This window comes from Ambystoma mexicanum, chromosome 5q (assembly GCF_040938575.1).
Source record: "Ambystoma mexicanum isolate Mex_15411 chromosome 5q, UKY_AmexF1_1, whole genome shotgun sequence".
In the NCBI taxonomy this organism is placed as follows: domain Eukaryota; kingdom Metazoa; phylum Chordata; class Amphibia; order Caudata; family Ambystomatidae; genus Ambystoma; species Ambystoma mexicanum.
Window position 1 is genome coordinate 274,895,221 of NC_090933.1, and position 16,471 is coordinate 274,911,691.

A 16,471-nucleotide genomic window follows, 5' to 3' on the forward strand; every position below is an offset into this window, starting at 1 on the left:
ACTTGATGAACACTGAGTGGTTGGGAGGGTTGGATATAGCCTGCCTTCAAGAGAGCTGGTTAAGCGGTATCCCTGTTATACCAGACTTTGAGATAGCATCAAACCCTGCCATAAAATTGGAGAAGGGTCGCCCTATGGCAGGTCTTATAACCTTGGTAAGACGATCATCAGGATACAGCCTTGCCAATTCTGTAAATCACTCTCCCTTCATCCAGGAATCAACAATCGTCAAATTGGTCAAACACTCCCACAGCAAAGAACAAGTGACCATTTTAAACTTATATTGGAACCATGCGAGGGCTGGAACACATATGTTCATTGACGCAGTTTCAAGTGTCATAGATGGCCTATTGGTCGACCAAGAAGGGTCGAACATAATACATTGTGGCGACCTGAACATAGACTATTTCAACCCAAAATCGCTTCAGAAAAAAACCTTGGCAACACAATGGATGAAAGATGGGTGTAAGAAACTTGCAGTTGCTCAACAGCTGTACGCCAGGTGACATACCGCCTGCCCCGACGTGGAACCGAGTAAACTAGGGATCCACCATTGACTATATATTTGTTACTGCTGATTTCCACCAACGTGTAACATCGCTAAAAGTGGTGCAAAATTCAAACAGCGACCACATGTTGAAGATGGAATTTGTGAATAACTATGCAGCTGTCAAACCAAAATGGCAATTGAAGATTGACGTGGGAGCCAGTAGGGTGCGTCTTCGTTTAGCTGAGAATGAAGTTGAACAGATAGCGAATCAATTCAGCAGGGATGCAACAACGCTAGAATATGCTCAGTTACTGGCAAATTTCAAAACCACAAATGGTGGATCTAAACACATGATGTTGAAACAAACGCATTGTTTTGACTTGGCCATATTACAACAGAAACGGCTAATGAGGAGTACAATTCGGCAAGCACGAACAGCCGACACAGTGACACGTAGTTCTGAGATAAGAGGGGCGAAGCAACGATACAAAAACTGGATCAAATCTTATAAAGGAATAATGCTTCAAAGTGACTCGGAAGGCCTGTTAAAAAGCCTATATAATAAGAATACCCAAGATTTCTGGAAGATTATTAATGATACACAGGCGCCTCAGATAGCTCTACAAACTTCTATGGTATCTGAAGCAGCGTGGACCGCCCACTTCAAAGAGCTATACAAAGATAGTGGAAGTTCCCTCATCTCAGATGACCAGTGTTTCAAACTGGTCACTAATATTTCCTAGAGAAGACATTGTGAGAATAATTAGTAAAGCCAAAAGTTCAAGGGCTCCCGGACCTGATGGCCTGACCAATTTTACGATCAAGCAACATCCGGACCATGGGCAGACTTCTCTGTGTCTCTCTTTAAGAGAGTGAACCTCCAGCGGCAGACACCTCAATCATGGAAATCTGCAGTGATTGTCCCAATATTCAAAAAGGGAGATAGAACGTACCCTAAAAATTATCGGCCAGTTGCCCTGCTCGATGTCCTAGGGAAGGTGTATGCGACCATGTTACAGCACAACTTAGTAAAATGGGCAACTCAATCGAAACACGTAGACGTAAGACAAACAGGCTTTGTTAAGCAGGTTGGCTGCTCGTTGAATTTGTTGTTGTTGAATCTACTCAAAATGGAGGCAATTAGATCTAAAACCGTGGTATACCTCGCCTTCATTGACTTTTCCTATGCGTTTGACACGATAGATCGCGCACGCTTATGGAACAAAATGCGTGCATGGGGTTGCCCAAAAGATCTAGTGGTTGCAATAAAAGAATTACACACGGGAACTTCAATCTGGGTAAGCTCGGACCAAACGGGTACGCTGTCTCAACCGATCAACACTTTCAAAGGGGTTAAGCAGGGCTGCCCATTAGCGGCAGCGATATTTAGCCTGTTTATTTCTGACATCGGGAAGTCCTTTGAGGCTATAAACACCTTTCCTCCAAAGATGCACAAATCTCGGCTAAGTTGGCTTCTCTATGCGGATGATCTCATATTGCTGGACTTAACACCCATTGGATTACACAGGAAAGTCAATGCTATCCAACAATATGTGGTTGATAACCATCTGCTTATTAACACAAAGAAGTGTGAAATACTGGTCCTTAAAGATCTGAAAAGCGGCAAGACAAGGCTTGCAAAAAGACCAGCATGGTCATTGGGTCAAGAAAAACGGACGATTTCGCCTAGTGTGAAATACCTTGGAATGATGATCAGTTCCTGTCTTAATGACGACCCGTGGATAATTGAGACTAAACGGAAATGCAAGCAACTAGCGTGTCAAGCGCTGGTGATAAATAGATAAGGGGACATTTTCTCTGAAGGCAGTTTTACGATTCTACGAACAAAAGGTTATGTTATGTTATGTTATGTTACCTGAACTTGTAAAGCGCACGGTCGCCCTAGGGCATCATGGCGCTGGTGAGGAAGCTATCAAACAGGAAGCACAGTAATAGTCAGAGAGCTAAAATAAAGTAGTTTTCAGGGCTTTCCTGAAAGCCAGATGGTTGGAGATAGACTTGAGTGGCAGTGGGAGGGTGTTCCAAAGCCTTGCCGCAGCAATGGAAAAGGCTCTGCCACCGAGTCTTTCCCGGTTATACTTAGGAACCACCAAGAGATTGGTGTTCAGGGAACGAAGGTTGCGTTCCGGGATATAACGGACGAATTTGGTTTGAAGAAACTCAGCACCTAGGCCCTGGATTGCTCGGTGGACAATACACAGTGACTTGAACTTAACTCGCTGGGCCACTGGGAGCCAGTGGAGTCGACGAAGCACTGGCGAGATATGAGCTCCATAGGGGGAACCTGTGGCTAGTCTAGCTGCCAGGTTCTGTATACGTTGGAGACGTTGGAGAAGGCCCGTCGGCTGAGCGAGGTATAAGGAATTACAATAGTCCAACCGTGAGAGGACTAATGCAGCTACCACAGGAGGGCGCATAGCCTCTGGGATCATAGGAAGGACCCTCTTAAGTACCCTAATCTGGTGGTGGGCGGATTGGCAGACCGTAGAGACCTGATTTGTCATGGACAGGGAGGTGGAAAGAATGACTCCTAAGTTTTTTACTTTGTCCACTGGACAGGGCAAGGGGCCCAGTGAGGTAGGCCAAAAAGCAGGGGTCCATAATGACGGGCAGGGAGGGCAACCCACCAACATCACCTCAGTCTTGTCGCCATTAAGCTTGAGCCAATTTTGGTCCATCCAGACACCGACTGATGTCAAGCAGTCATGAAGAGAAGCTGAGACCTTGATATGATCCTGATCCAAACGGATCAGGATTTGGGTATCATCCGCGTAGGAATAACAATTAAGTCCATACGAGCGGATAAGGCAGACCAGCGCCCATATGTAGATATTGAATAGGATAGGAGAGAGAGAGGATCCCTGGGGGACACCACAGGTGAGGGCACAAGGGACAGAGAGAAAAGGGGGCATAGCAAGGGTCTGAGTGCGGTCTGCAAGAAAAGAGGTGAACCAAGCCAGGACTGATCCAGAGATCCCGATTTGTGCTAGACGTGAGAGAAGAATAGGATGGTCCACCGTATCAAATGCGGCGGACAGATCCAGCAGAATCAAAGCTCCAACACCACCTGCGTCCGCGAGTCTGGACATGTCATCTTGCACTGAGACAAGCATACCTATAGTAACGTACGGGGCAGAAAACGCATTGGGCTGCACATGGGAGGTATGGTCCACGCTTGAGAATATCTTCTGGTCCAAAGTTCTCAACATACCGAAAGGAACAGCAACAACATCCATAAGATACAAATTATCACTAATTTCAATCCATGCGAGAGTTTGTTGGAATTTGTTATCACTCTATCGCAAAACAAAAACAAGCGAACAAATTCCACAATTTGAAGTTTTACATGGTGCCACCTCTTCTGGTCCTGATGTCCTGTCAATGTGGATGAGACGCTGCAAAGTCCTAATGTTTGAGTACGATATCCAGCCTGAGGTTCTTCAAGGCAACCCGAATGCGCCAAAAACAAAAATATGGCGTGCGGATTGGGAATTAACATGCTCCAAAAGATTGTCCTCTAAATCAATGTGTGAGGCCCCACTTGAAGCTCGGGCGTATAACAGCATACAAAAATATATCGAATTATTTCCTGATCCGTACGCCCGAAGGCTGTTCATGTATTTTAGGCTGAATGGGTTTAAAACCAAAGAGCGTTAACGGGCGTGGTCATCATATGCAAACTTGGATCCGATGTGTCGTTGCTGCACACAAGTACATGAAACATTGAAACACTTGGTGCTATTCTGTGTCGGGTTAAGAACGGAAAGAACTCGTCATTTGGGCCTTTGGAGTGCCTCCCACCCGTCGCTTGATGCTGAAGAGTGGTGGCAACAAATATTCAATGGGAGAACCATGAAATTAGTCTTGCCGTTAACACACTTTTTAGCGATAATTGAAAATCTATTGATAGTCCCAAGTGTGCCTGCAAAAAAGTGAGGACGTGAAACATCTCTTGTCCTCTTGGAAAATCCCTTTAAGTTGAGGTCATGGCAAAGACGAAATAGCTAAACACTCACTTATATGGATGAGTGGGACTCAGTGAAAAGGAGATTTGTAAAGACTTGTAAAGAGTTGGTCTGAAGTGAAATGAATGAATGGTTGTTTTGTTTTGTGAATGTTTTGTATATTTTAAAGGTTTGAATGTAAACCAATAAAATTAAAAAAAAAAAAGATCTGAGCTGGACATAGGTCACCATGACAATTAGACGGTTTGAGGGTAAGGATAACTTTTTCGACTTCTTTAATAGATACTTTGTGAAAGTGGAAACAGGGGGTCAGTGGTATGGGTGTGGTCAGGGTGTTCCGAGGTAATGGTATGGCGTCCGTACCAGTCATGGAGATAGTAGCATTAGTACCAGCCTTGGAGGCAATGAGGGTGTCTTTTTTATTGTTAATCGTCGCTTGGAGAGTTGCTATCTTGTTGGCCAAGGCATTTTGTATACTTGTACACCAATTTTTATCTTTGAGACAGGAGTCAGGAGCTTGAATTGGTGATTCTACCTCTTTAAGGATGGCGAACAGTTATCAGTTCTTTGGCATTTGATTTGGCTTGGGAGATTCAGGAGTTGTAGGAGGTTCGTTTGGCTAGGATAATTTCTTTTTTGTAGAGAGCAGCTATCTTATTCAGGTTATTCTTGTTGAAGTCTGAGGGGTCTGATCTCCAGATTTTTTCGCTTAGACGTTTCTCTTGTCTAATTGCTTTTAGGTGAGGCAAAAACCACGTGTTTAAATGTTGGCGGGGTTCTAGTGGGTCACTGAGTCCGAGGTTGAAGTCTCCTAAAATGAGGCATTGTGATGAGTTTTTAAGGTTGTAAGATAGTAAATTCGTGAGGTCTTCCTCAAAGGAACCCAGAGGGCCTGGTGGTCGGTATATCAAGTGAATGGTAATAGTTTGAGTATTGGAAATGGGGAGTTTAGCAGTGAGGGATTCACAGAAGTTTGTATTATGGGGTGTGGAAAGTCTAAGCATTAGATTTTTCTTAACAATTATAGCAAGACCTCCACCTCTGGAAGTAGTACGATCCAGTCTTATAAGAGTATAGTTGTCCGGAATGGCTAGCATAATTGCGGGACCTGCTACAGGGTGAAGACAGGAGTGAGTAATGGCTAGGAGGTCAATGTTTTCATTATGGATTAAGTCTGCTATATCTGTGGCGTGGGCCACCATAGAGCGGACATTTATTAATGCACCTTTTATGCCAATTTGGATGGGTTGAGAAGATAATGGTTGGGCTTTGTGTTGGCAGTTCGAGGGGGAGGTGGGATCTCTGAAGAGTGGGCAGTTAAGCTGCAGAGGGTGTTGGCCATTGGTATCTTTGTAGGTTGAGATGTTGGGAGTAGGCTGAGCGTTCCTTGGGCGATTAGTGGTGAGGTGGGCATTAGTTAGGGGAGCATAGATTCTTGGGAGTCTGGCGTGAAGTTTAAGGTTTCTCTGTTGGAGGCTACAGGGTTTAGTGGTCATGCTAGTCTTCTTAGGAGGTGTGCGTACATACGTTAATTGGACCGTGGACTGGGACATGTTGAGGTCTTGTAAGGTGCACAAACAGAAGATAGTTCTTAGTAGAACAGTGTAGAGTGATGGCAAATGCATAGTGTGTTTGTGAGGGCATGTGCGTATAATTGGCTTAAGTGATAGAAAGGGCATCTGACTAAGGTGGCTATGGGTGCGCGTGAGATGGCGATATTAGGTAACTTGCTGAGCAGGTTGGATACAGTTACCACGCAATAGGTAGGTACTGCAGTATGGCACCAGCTAACAATACGTGCACGTAGTTAGAGGTAGGGTGCATATGATAATGCCTTCCGGGACAAGTAGGCAAGCAGGGCCAGGCTAATCAGGGTTAAGTAAGGCTAGACAAGGCTATTCAGGACAGGCATGTCTAATCATGACTGAGCATGCTAGACAAGGTTAATCATGACAGTCAGAGCAAGCTGTGAAAGCGGATACCAGATACTAAAGGCATAAGCTGATATGGGCGCTAACAATTTCTCACACAGTCTGAGAGCGACTTTGCTACTACTACTAGGCTAGACTACAATGGCAGTGGCAGGTTGCTAAAACAATTTCTCACACAGTCTGAGAGCGACTTTGCTACTATAGGCTAGAATAGAATGGCAGTGGCAGGTTGCTAAAACAATTTCTCACACAGTCTAAAAGCGACTTTTCTACTGTAGGCGAGAGAAGGTTGGCAGTGGCAATTTGCAGTGGGAGGCAGGGTGGTGCTAGATGGCACAGAGAATGGAACTCTGCTGCCGCTTATGCAGAGTACAGCGCAATGTCAATCAACACAATGGCTCGAAGTTCTGGGTGAACAGTACAAGTGGGCGTAAGGCGTGCAAAGTGTAACTATAGGGCTCGGGCTCAGTCATACACGAGACAGAGTAGTCTAGGCACTACTACCAATAATAGCATGGGATGACGAACAAGTTCACTTAGACTAGATGTGGCCAGGCTGTTATCGATATTCAATTTGGATTGATTGCTTTAATGTTATTTAATCAGATGTTCTTATTTCCAGTTCCTGTGTGAAATATATTCAGATTTGCTTTGATATATTCTAGCGTCACATTTCTGAAATGTTTGTCCCTAGATCCCCACCCCCATTTCCTTCTTTCCAGACAGTCCAATCACTTCTTGCATCACCACCATTTCATTGTTTCAAACCACAACCAACAACTAGACGAGTTTTGTGAATTAAAACTTTTATTTACACGCCGTATCTGGAAGCAGATACATAAATCCTTGTACAATTATTTGTTGAAAAAATGTGCAAGAAATTACTGTAATTATGTTCACATACCGAAATACATATTAAAATCAATAGACTTTGGATAATTCAGTATGTGGTGTAATCAGTACAAATACACACCTGGCTTGAAACATACAGAAACATAGTGTAAACTACAGCAATCTGGATTGCATGTATCAATTTCCATGACATTCCATCAGCATTATAAAATTTTGCTAACCTGACATGTATAATTAATACAAATATTCTATAAGAATTTGTCAAGGTTTAAGTGGCGAATTCCGAACATTTCTGAAAAACTGCAAACTGTAAAACAATTTGCTGGGTGGCAATGACCACTTTCAGATTTGTTTTCACTTAACGCCATAATGTACTAATTTCATATACAAAGCATAAAAAAATAACAAAAATTCACAATTCGTAATGTACCAGTATTTCAGCTTAAAATTCCAACTTTCCAGATTATTCTAATGTGGGAACAGAATGAGTTTCATCTAAATACTAAGTGACATACTACTGGTAGTTTTGCTGTAATACAATTCCCAATTTACAAATGTAAATCCTTTTCATTTGGTTCAAATATTAGAAATCGGAAATCAGAAATTCTTTGAAAGGGCACAGTAAGAGAGAATTTTAATGAAGGCAATTCAGAAACAATTGTGCTGCATAGAGGAACAAATTAACTGGGGCACATTTTCATGCATTAAATTCTAACCAAACATCTGCAAATATGTGCATGTTGTTGATGTGCGCCAAGTATGCAAACATAGGATACAAGAATGCAATGCCCTAAAACTGGCATTCGAATTGGCCTTACGTTTTAGTTTTCACTCATTTCTTGTGTGTGACTCTACAAAAACTAGCCAGTGAAAGGTTAAAATGGGGTTTAACTAAAATCAGATAAGACACTGGGAGTCGGTGAGAAGGAGGAGATTGTTAGTCTTCGAATATTCCTCTTGCAATTTGAGAGAAGCTTTAAAGAAAGAAGTCCCAATTTATGTGTGGGCAGAAAGGAAACCCACACAGGGAGAGCCAGATAAAATACTGAAATACCAAAACGCGTGCTACCAATTTTCAAAATTTAGCAAACATCTGAATGTGTAGAACAATCAAACAAATGCAATTATCTTAAATGAACTATATTTTATGACAGAAAAACTCTCAAACACTCGTTGTGAAACAGATTTTCAGTCAGTTATATTAATAAAATGTACAATCAAAACCGAAAACCTAAGTGCTGAAAGGAACTGGACATCGCTCCATCTGCAAAGCTCTTTAGGTGCCACCAGAGATCATTTATTTCATGGTCCTTTCTTTCCAGTGAAAGTTATGCAGCTACCGAATGAAAGACCTCTGCCCCTAGGTAACACCCACGCAGTAGGTGGGACATGTTCACATCACAGAGGTGAAAGAGGCAGGTTTCAAACGTTCCTCCATTTAATTCAGAGGAAGCTACAAATGGCCTCATGCAACATAATTTGATTGGAGGCCAAAAACTGCCAAATAAAGGTATTCCGATTATGCATCCAGAGTGGGCAGAAGCATCAACCCATGCCTCTCTTCGCAGATTGTATGCGGACTGGTTATTGCAAAGGTTTTCTTTAAATGTGAGCATCACAATCTAGAATGAGGACACCAATTCATTTCACAAGAGTCTTCACCTTGGCTATTGGATGATTGCACTAGAAAGTGCAACTACGTCTCAAATCGAGACCAACTTTCATAAGAACCACCAAGCAGCATGTATTGCATGCTAATAAACAATGACTCCAAACATAAGACAGACGGCTTAGTTTGCACAATAAACTTCTGTAGGTTTTGATTTCATGTACAAACTATTTGTACAGTATGTATCTTAAGGGCAAAAATACTTTAAAATGTAATTTAGATGGACACGGCAAACAGTGGTACATCTGCAGTTGAAAGCTGCAGTTGGTGAAAAGTTGTAAAAATGAATTCCCAGTTTTAAGGATTCTTAGGTAGTCATAACATTGATAAGGAGGTGCAGGGGGCACATCATTCAGGCAACAGGTACAATGATATGTAGTTGTTCAGAGAATATTTCTGAGCATGTAGCAATAATGGTTCTACATAAATGGAGCACTAAAAAGGCAAAGGGGATGATAAAAATGATTGTCGGGAAGAGGCGACAGCAAGCCACGGAGAAAAACGGGCTGTTACCAGTGATTCACGCCCTCTTTCAAGGCCACCCGATTGGCTGATCTCTTTTATAGCCTACCAATGAGATTTTATAAAACTATTTCATAAAGTATCATCCAAAATAAAATTCTACCATTGGTTCTACACCATTAATACAAGTCAATATGATTCAGAAAGAAATATTCCGTACCTGCTTAATAATTTGGTAAATAGAAGCAACCTGTAACCTGAATTGCATGGTTCATCCAATTTGTATAAAAGGAACAATGAGAGAAGATTTTAAAAGATATTGAAAAATACAAATGATCAAAGCGGAACAAAAGTCGTGTTATTATTGTGTGTGCCTTGATCATGATCTTAAATATACAACCTGATCTTCAGAGGTGCATTTTTACACCTGAAACATCTTTGCACAAACCAAATAATCCATTTGCACTGTTATTCATTTTAAGCATTTTGCTGTGAATGAAGTAGCAAGGTAAGGTATGCATATTGTCTGAAAAGCTTTAACCAAACTATTAGATGCACAATAGTTTTCAGTACATTGATAACTAATGACCAGAGAAAATAGCATGCAAGATGCAGCTGGACAGAGTTAGCAAGTAATCGAAAACAGACTCATTTGTTTGGAAGGGAAGGAGAGAAGAATTGGTTTGCTAAATGGGGAGGGTTTGGGTGGGGGTGGGCAGAGTCAATCAAAAGTAAACATTTGGTTGAAATATGGATTATTTTCAGAGCTACAAAGTAAGAAGTCTAAATATAAAGGTGCCAATCAGGCTGCTCTAGGGAAGATGTCCACAGGGGAGACGTGCTTAAAGTAGCTGGACTAGACATATTTACGGTCTAGAGATGAGCATTTTCAACATGGATTTTGGCTAAAGATGGTCACCTGCCATGCAGCTGCACAATACAAAGAAAGCAGTTTTGGATAGTCTTGTACACTAATGGTTAAATCGTCTAACACTGCAATTATAACACATGGGCAGCTCTTATGCAATCTCTCTGCAGGTATTCCCATGTAAAGTGTGCTCTTCTCTCAGTGAAACTTTGCATAAGGAAAAGAGAGGCAAACACTTCTACCAACATACACCCTGATAAATCACATTCAATATTGTGATGTATATGGATGTGCCTACCGGCATGCTGAATAGTAAAAACCTAGTTAGGTTTTGAGCTTAGCCACAATTATTATGTATGGGAAAATGTGTGTGAACACCTCTAAGTGGCTATCATTTGCTCATGTATTTGTCACTGCGAAAACCAGGCTGGATTTCACCATTCAGTATGTTGAAAAGGGCAGTCCTAGTAATAAAAGAATAGAATAGTTTCCACATGTAGTCGGTCTGCACTGCTTCACAGACCAACTGTCAAAGCAGATAATTGAAAAGCTGCAACTTTCCAATATATCCAGAGAACCATGTTGGAAAGAAGACGGGGGGTGCCAAAGGTGTGAAGGGAAACAGGCTACTGAACTTGAAAGTGGGGCAGAAGAGGAAAGGGTGCTTGTGTAATAACTATCAACATGAAGAGAAACAGATTCCTATGGAATAACATCAATGGAATACGAAGAAAACCAGGTCTTCAACCCCAGTGAGGAGCAGAATTCCGGTAATGTTAGATCATAGTAACCTTTTCCAAACCTAGTGTTATTGTTAAGGTAGGACCAGTTCTTTAAGTAGTGTCTTGCACACGAGATTTAGGAACGTGCGCAAGAATTACAACATTAATCAAATAATGTTCACTGACACATGATCCATAACTATCTCATGGAGCAGACTCAGGTCTTTGCATATAATGGGAGTGTGTTGAAATAAGAACATCTCTACTGTTGTCCCTTCTAGTGGTGGAACCAAAAGGTTGTTGCAAGACTTTAGGAGAACAGAAAATATACACTGGGTATTTGAGACTGAAAGAAATAATTGTAATACTTCAATCAACTGATTTGCTTATGTGAAGTGATGAGCAATTCAAAGATCTAAACTTAATCAATAGGATCCAAGGTCGGGGGCTTTGCCAGCATGGTGACCAATTTACAGGCCTGAGAGAAGTGATCACCTTAAAGCCATTACCGGCCAGTAAAGCCCCCTACTCCCTCAGCCTAGGGGCTTCCAGCTATTAGTACCCTGGTACAATCAATGAAACGTTGACGGTTCTGGGGTGCTAATTAGGATAGGCGAAGGGAACAGAGTGGGAGTGCCGAACGGTTGAAGGAAAGCGCAGAGGAAAGCGAGAACAGACTTTGGAGGAGGCAGAGCAAGAAATATGGACAGTGCGTGGAGGCAGTCCATTCCATGGGTGATCAAAGAAGGACGACGTCAAGAAGGAGAACAAGGCTGAGTGACAGGAGAAGTTTGGCTGAAGGAACAAACTCCGAGTGTAAGCAAGGGAGTAAATCAGCCAACATGGCAGAAGGCAACAGCGGTCAAGTGTGAGAGAATGGGAAGCAGTCTAGAGACCCCATGTCAATGTTGAGAACTTGAAAGCCTTAACATCCCAATCAAAACGGCTTAAAGCCGAAACCAGAGTATTAATCATTCTAACATTTTCCCGCTATCTATATAATTTCTATAATAACATTTGAACCTTGAAAGCCACTTACAATCACCACTCCTATGCTTGGACTCTCAGGGTTTGAAAACAATAAAGGAATGTTAATCATGATCTTTGCATAATTCTTTATTTCCCCAAAAGCCTGACTGGTGAAACACCACAGTCTCATCATTGCTTCTGTATTATTTTGTGTGGAGGGAATCAAAGTAAGGAAAGTTCAACTTCTACCACTTAGGTCCGAGGAGGAAATAATAAAGAAGCAATAATGTACTCAATTAAAATCCATACATTCCAGTATCATGCGAGTACTTCCGTGTTCATTCTGTGAAGCAAAATTATTATATTTTAGCACTAGTAAGTTCTGCAACTTATAGAAATTCTAGCACTTCGGTGAATAAAGTACATCTTAACGAAATATAACATTTGCAAGTGAAATGATTTTACCAGCATGGACGAAGCAGTAAATTAAAGGGCAATTTAAAATATAAATCTGATTTACAGTCAAACCATGTAAGCTTACCACAGCAGACAAACAAAAGCATTCTCTGTAAATGCGATTGAGAAATAACACCTTACACTTTAGCGAAAAACAAAGTCAAATAATCTTTTTCGTGGGATTACTTCTAATTAAAGGGCACATTCATATTATGATGGTTGGATTTCATTAGCAGTGTCCATAAAGCATCTTAGTCCCGTTTTCTTAGGTTATTTTTAAAGCAGTAGTCCTTGCAATTCGCGTACACATTGTGACTTTCTCGTACATCAGCTGCTGACCACAGGCGCTCGGTAAAATAACCGGATACAGTACTGCAGAAGGGAACGGCAGAATGGGTGGGCAATCTGCCATACACAGTACCAACAGGCAATAATTACAATTAGAGGACCGGAATGTGCCACACTATCCGATTGGCTGAAATGTCAAGCATTCCAGACAATCTGAGTGTGCAGAACATTACAGCCTCCTCATAGGGTGAAATGTTAACTGTCCTGGTGTCCCCCTGTAGCGTAAGGATAGGGTACGGCTCGAACTGGACAGGCACAGGAGCGATCTTCCAGCATATTGCCAGGTGCATTTATGATGGGTGAAATACTCCCCCCCCCCTATTGACACTCCCTCCTCAACACAAATGTGCTTAATATTTTGTGGCAATGGGCCCACTCTCACTTCTTCCCAAAGATCACGCTCAATACTTCATGCAACTTCTGAGAAGACACTAACGGATAATGCTGGGTTAAAAATATGACACAGCAGTAATTAAACACAAAAGAAGGTCATTTTCCAAGGCTTCCGTGTATTCAGTGCCCTCTGTGTAATTTTGACTGTTTGCACTATGAGGTCATAACCTTGCATGGAAATCCAAGTGGTACCGGGTTTCCATGGACGAGTACCCACCTCATAATGCACCCAATCATAACGGTATGCAATGGTTAAAACAATCTTCCTTTGGCTGTGGTAGGTTTGCCGAATTATTTTGATGAGTCGACCAGATCTATATTATGTACACATATGTCATGTAAGGCGGTGCTGGGTAAGATTTAAGAAAGGATGTATACAGGGACACCCCAGAACAGAAAAAAAGGGGTTGACCAAGGTCATACAATGAGTAGAACATATATAGCACAAACAAATTAAGGAAGTTTTAAACATGTAGAACCAATCACAACTGCCTCGCGCCATCCACGTGCAGGGCAGGTGGCGTTTACATGTGCTCAAGGCAGGCGGATTGCAGAGGAAACCTGAGCATCTCCAGCCACATCAGCAGAGCATGCAGCTGAAGATGCTCTTGGATTTGTATGGTGCAATGGACGGGGTTGGAGGATATGGATATCAAAGATCTGTGTCCCTACCACATCATACGATTACTTTCAAATCAAACGATGCATAAAAAGCATGCATACAACAACTTTTACGCAGGTTTTCTATGAAACTAATTGAGAAAAATAAGGCCCAAAAAGTCAAAATCATGTATTTTGCGGTCTCTCGCATGAAAAAGTAGACAGAGTAATTAAGTACCTCCTCTCTTTCCTACACCTGGGACTTCTGCTTTAAAAATAAATAAAGCTTATTAAAAAAAAAGATTCAATTCACATGTTTAATGTCGACTGTTGCTGAATACATATGTAATGTGCTTTTCGATGCATAAAAATCACAGTGGATAGCAGCAAAGATCTTGAAAAATAGAGGAGAATTTCATTATTCACATTGAAATTATTTTGTACACTGCACGAGAGAAAGGTATTGATTCCACACTTTTGAAAACCTTAAGAGACTAATAAAAAGATCTCCCAAGAAAGAAAAATGAATGATCCTGATTTACCCCAGCAAAACAAAGATTTTTGTGGCAGAAAAAGATTCAGATAGAAGTGAAAGTTTGTAAACCATATTTCATTCTCTTGTTTGTTCCCAAAGTGCACAATGCAAGATTCCCGCAAGCGGTCAGTAGTGCTTTTCCTGTAAATAATCCTTCATTTTGTTTGGCAAAGGCAGTTTCTGAATCAGATCAATTCTGGTGTACTGGCGGATCACAAATCGACACAAGTACTGCAACGAGCGGACCTGCATGAATCTCGACACAGGGTTAGTCAGTCGGACGGGGTACGTGGCCGAGCCAGGCAAACGGGACCGCGAATAGCAAAATGCACCGTTTTCAGAATCTCGGATTGAATGTTCAATTAAATCCACTATGGACGTATGCCCCTCCACATCCGGTTGCTCGTAAAAGCTAAATCTGCCATTCGAATGCTCAATTCTAGTGTGGAGCGTTTTACTGTGGGAGCGGAAACTCAGGCTTAAGAGATAGCGGTCGTCAGAACTGTCACGAACAAGGAACGAGCCATCCTGCACATTGGCAAGCTTTTCTTCGGCCTCCCAACGTGTAATAGGGCCCCAGTACCATCCTTGCTTTGCAAGTTTCTTCAGTTCCTCTGTAAGACTAGTCACTACCAAATGCCCATTGTTTTGGACAGAGTCATAGACCCGTCCAACGCCAGGGGCAGAATGGGGGTCAAAGTTTAAATGGCAGCGCATACTCTCTGCCACATGGGCATCTGTGCCATTCAGCCCACTAAAGTTCCTTTGGATTTGACTATTTGGCATGGGAGGTAGCAATGGTGAGAGAGGAGGGATATCGTTGTGGGTACACATTGGGCTTGGCAACATAACCCCTGTGGTGCCAATCAATAAGCTGTCCACTGCCTGGTCCACAAAGATGTCTGGAGCGATTGCAACATTGTGGGCCACATGCTCTATTTCTTCATTAAAACTACTCATTCCGATTTGGGAGGGAACAGTGGAAACCTCCATGGGAGAGGAACTGTCCAGGCAGTAGGCACGCGGCCCTTCCAAAGGGTACATCCCCTCGTCTAAAGGCACAGTATAGTGTATGTAGTCCTGAGGCAGGATTCCTATAACTGCAGGCACATGTTCATCCATAAGAAGATGCAAATCTCCATTTTGCGCTTCAGAACTTTTTAATGCATTGTTCTGCTCTTGGAACACGCTGTCCGACTGCATGTCCTGGAAGTCCTTCCGAACGCCGTTGAGAGCGGGGCTTGGGGTGGACGAGTGCACCAACGCTTTAACTTTCACTTCCATTTTGATACAAGTCTCCTCTGAATTGGTAGGACGCAGGGGCCATGGAGTCGGGCTGTAGTGGTGGGTGCGAAGTGATGTGGATCTTAAAGGTCTTTGCGCTCGCACATCCTTCAGTGTTATGGGAGCCGAGGAGGAAGAGAAGGTGTCATCCTCGGCAGAGTTCCCCGAATTGGATTTGCCCTTCTGCTTCTGCTTTGCCGACAGCCTCCGCTTCAAAGTACCCATTAGGCTTTCACTTTTTGCTCGGATTTTTCCACCTTTCTCTTCGTCACTGTTGACGTCGCAGCTCCCCAGGTCTTTACCATAACAGCTGCCAAACAAGGAGTCATCTTTGCCAAAATCATTACTCAGCGACGGCTGCTGAACAACTACAAAATCAGTATCATCTTTGCTTTTGTTCAAATTAAAGGACTTGCGAAATGTCTTTAGGCTGATTTTCTTCATTGTGGTAAACTACTCAACTCTCTTCCGTAGCTGCTCTACTTTTTCCAGTAGCTTTGTCCAAAAAACATCGGAATGCGTCTGCGCCTTCATTCACAAGTTTCACCAGCGTCATTTAACGTCAACGTACATTTCCTGCAGGAAAAAACACAAAAGATCATTTTTAAAAGTTTCATACGTGGATTGAAAATACACAAAGCAAGATCTTCGTCCCCCAAAAGCACACATCCCCATTGGTCTTGATATATGTTTCTTCGGGAAAGCTGTAAAGCCAGTCTGTTTTGACACTTACAAATAGAAGCATTTGTGGAGAACACAACAACAAAAGGGTTTCCCCCTGCCAAAGGGTCCGAGTGTCGGACATGAAAAGTAGAGCCCAAATGCCAATCGCCGACTTGCACTAGACAGACCGACACAGGCCCAATTAAGGAGAACGGTGTGTCCATTGCAAAGTGTTTGGCATGT

The 16,471-nt window shown here is 42.4% G+C and overlaps 1 protein-coding gene across 4 annotated transcripts in view; it reads right to left on the reverse strand.

Annotated features, from left to right (window-relative positions):
* Positions 1-7,196: 7,196 nt before the first annotated feature.
* SOCS6 (suppressor of cytokine signaling 6) overlaps positions 7,197-16,471 on the reverse strand; it is a 263,693-nt gene continuing 254,418 nt past the window's right edge. For all 4 annotated transcript variants that reach the window (XM_069620776.1, XM_069620778.1, XM_069620775.1 and 1 more), the window contains one exon: positions 7,197-16,141. In XM_069620776.1, coding sequence (XP_069476877.1) covers positions 14,408-16,009 — 1,602 coding nt within the window. In that variant the 5' untranslated portion in view covers positions 16,010-16,141 and the 3' untranslated portion in view covers positions 7,197-14,407. The remainder of the gene's footprint in view (positions 16,142-16,471) is intronic.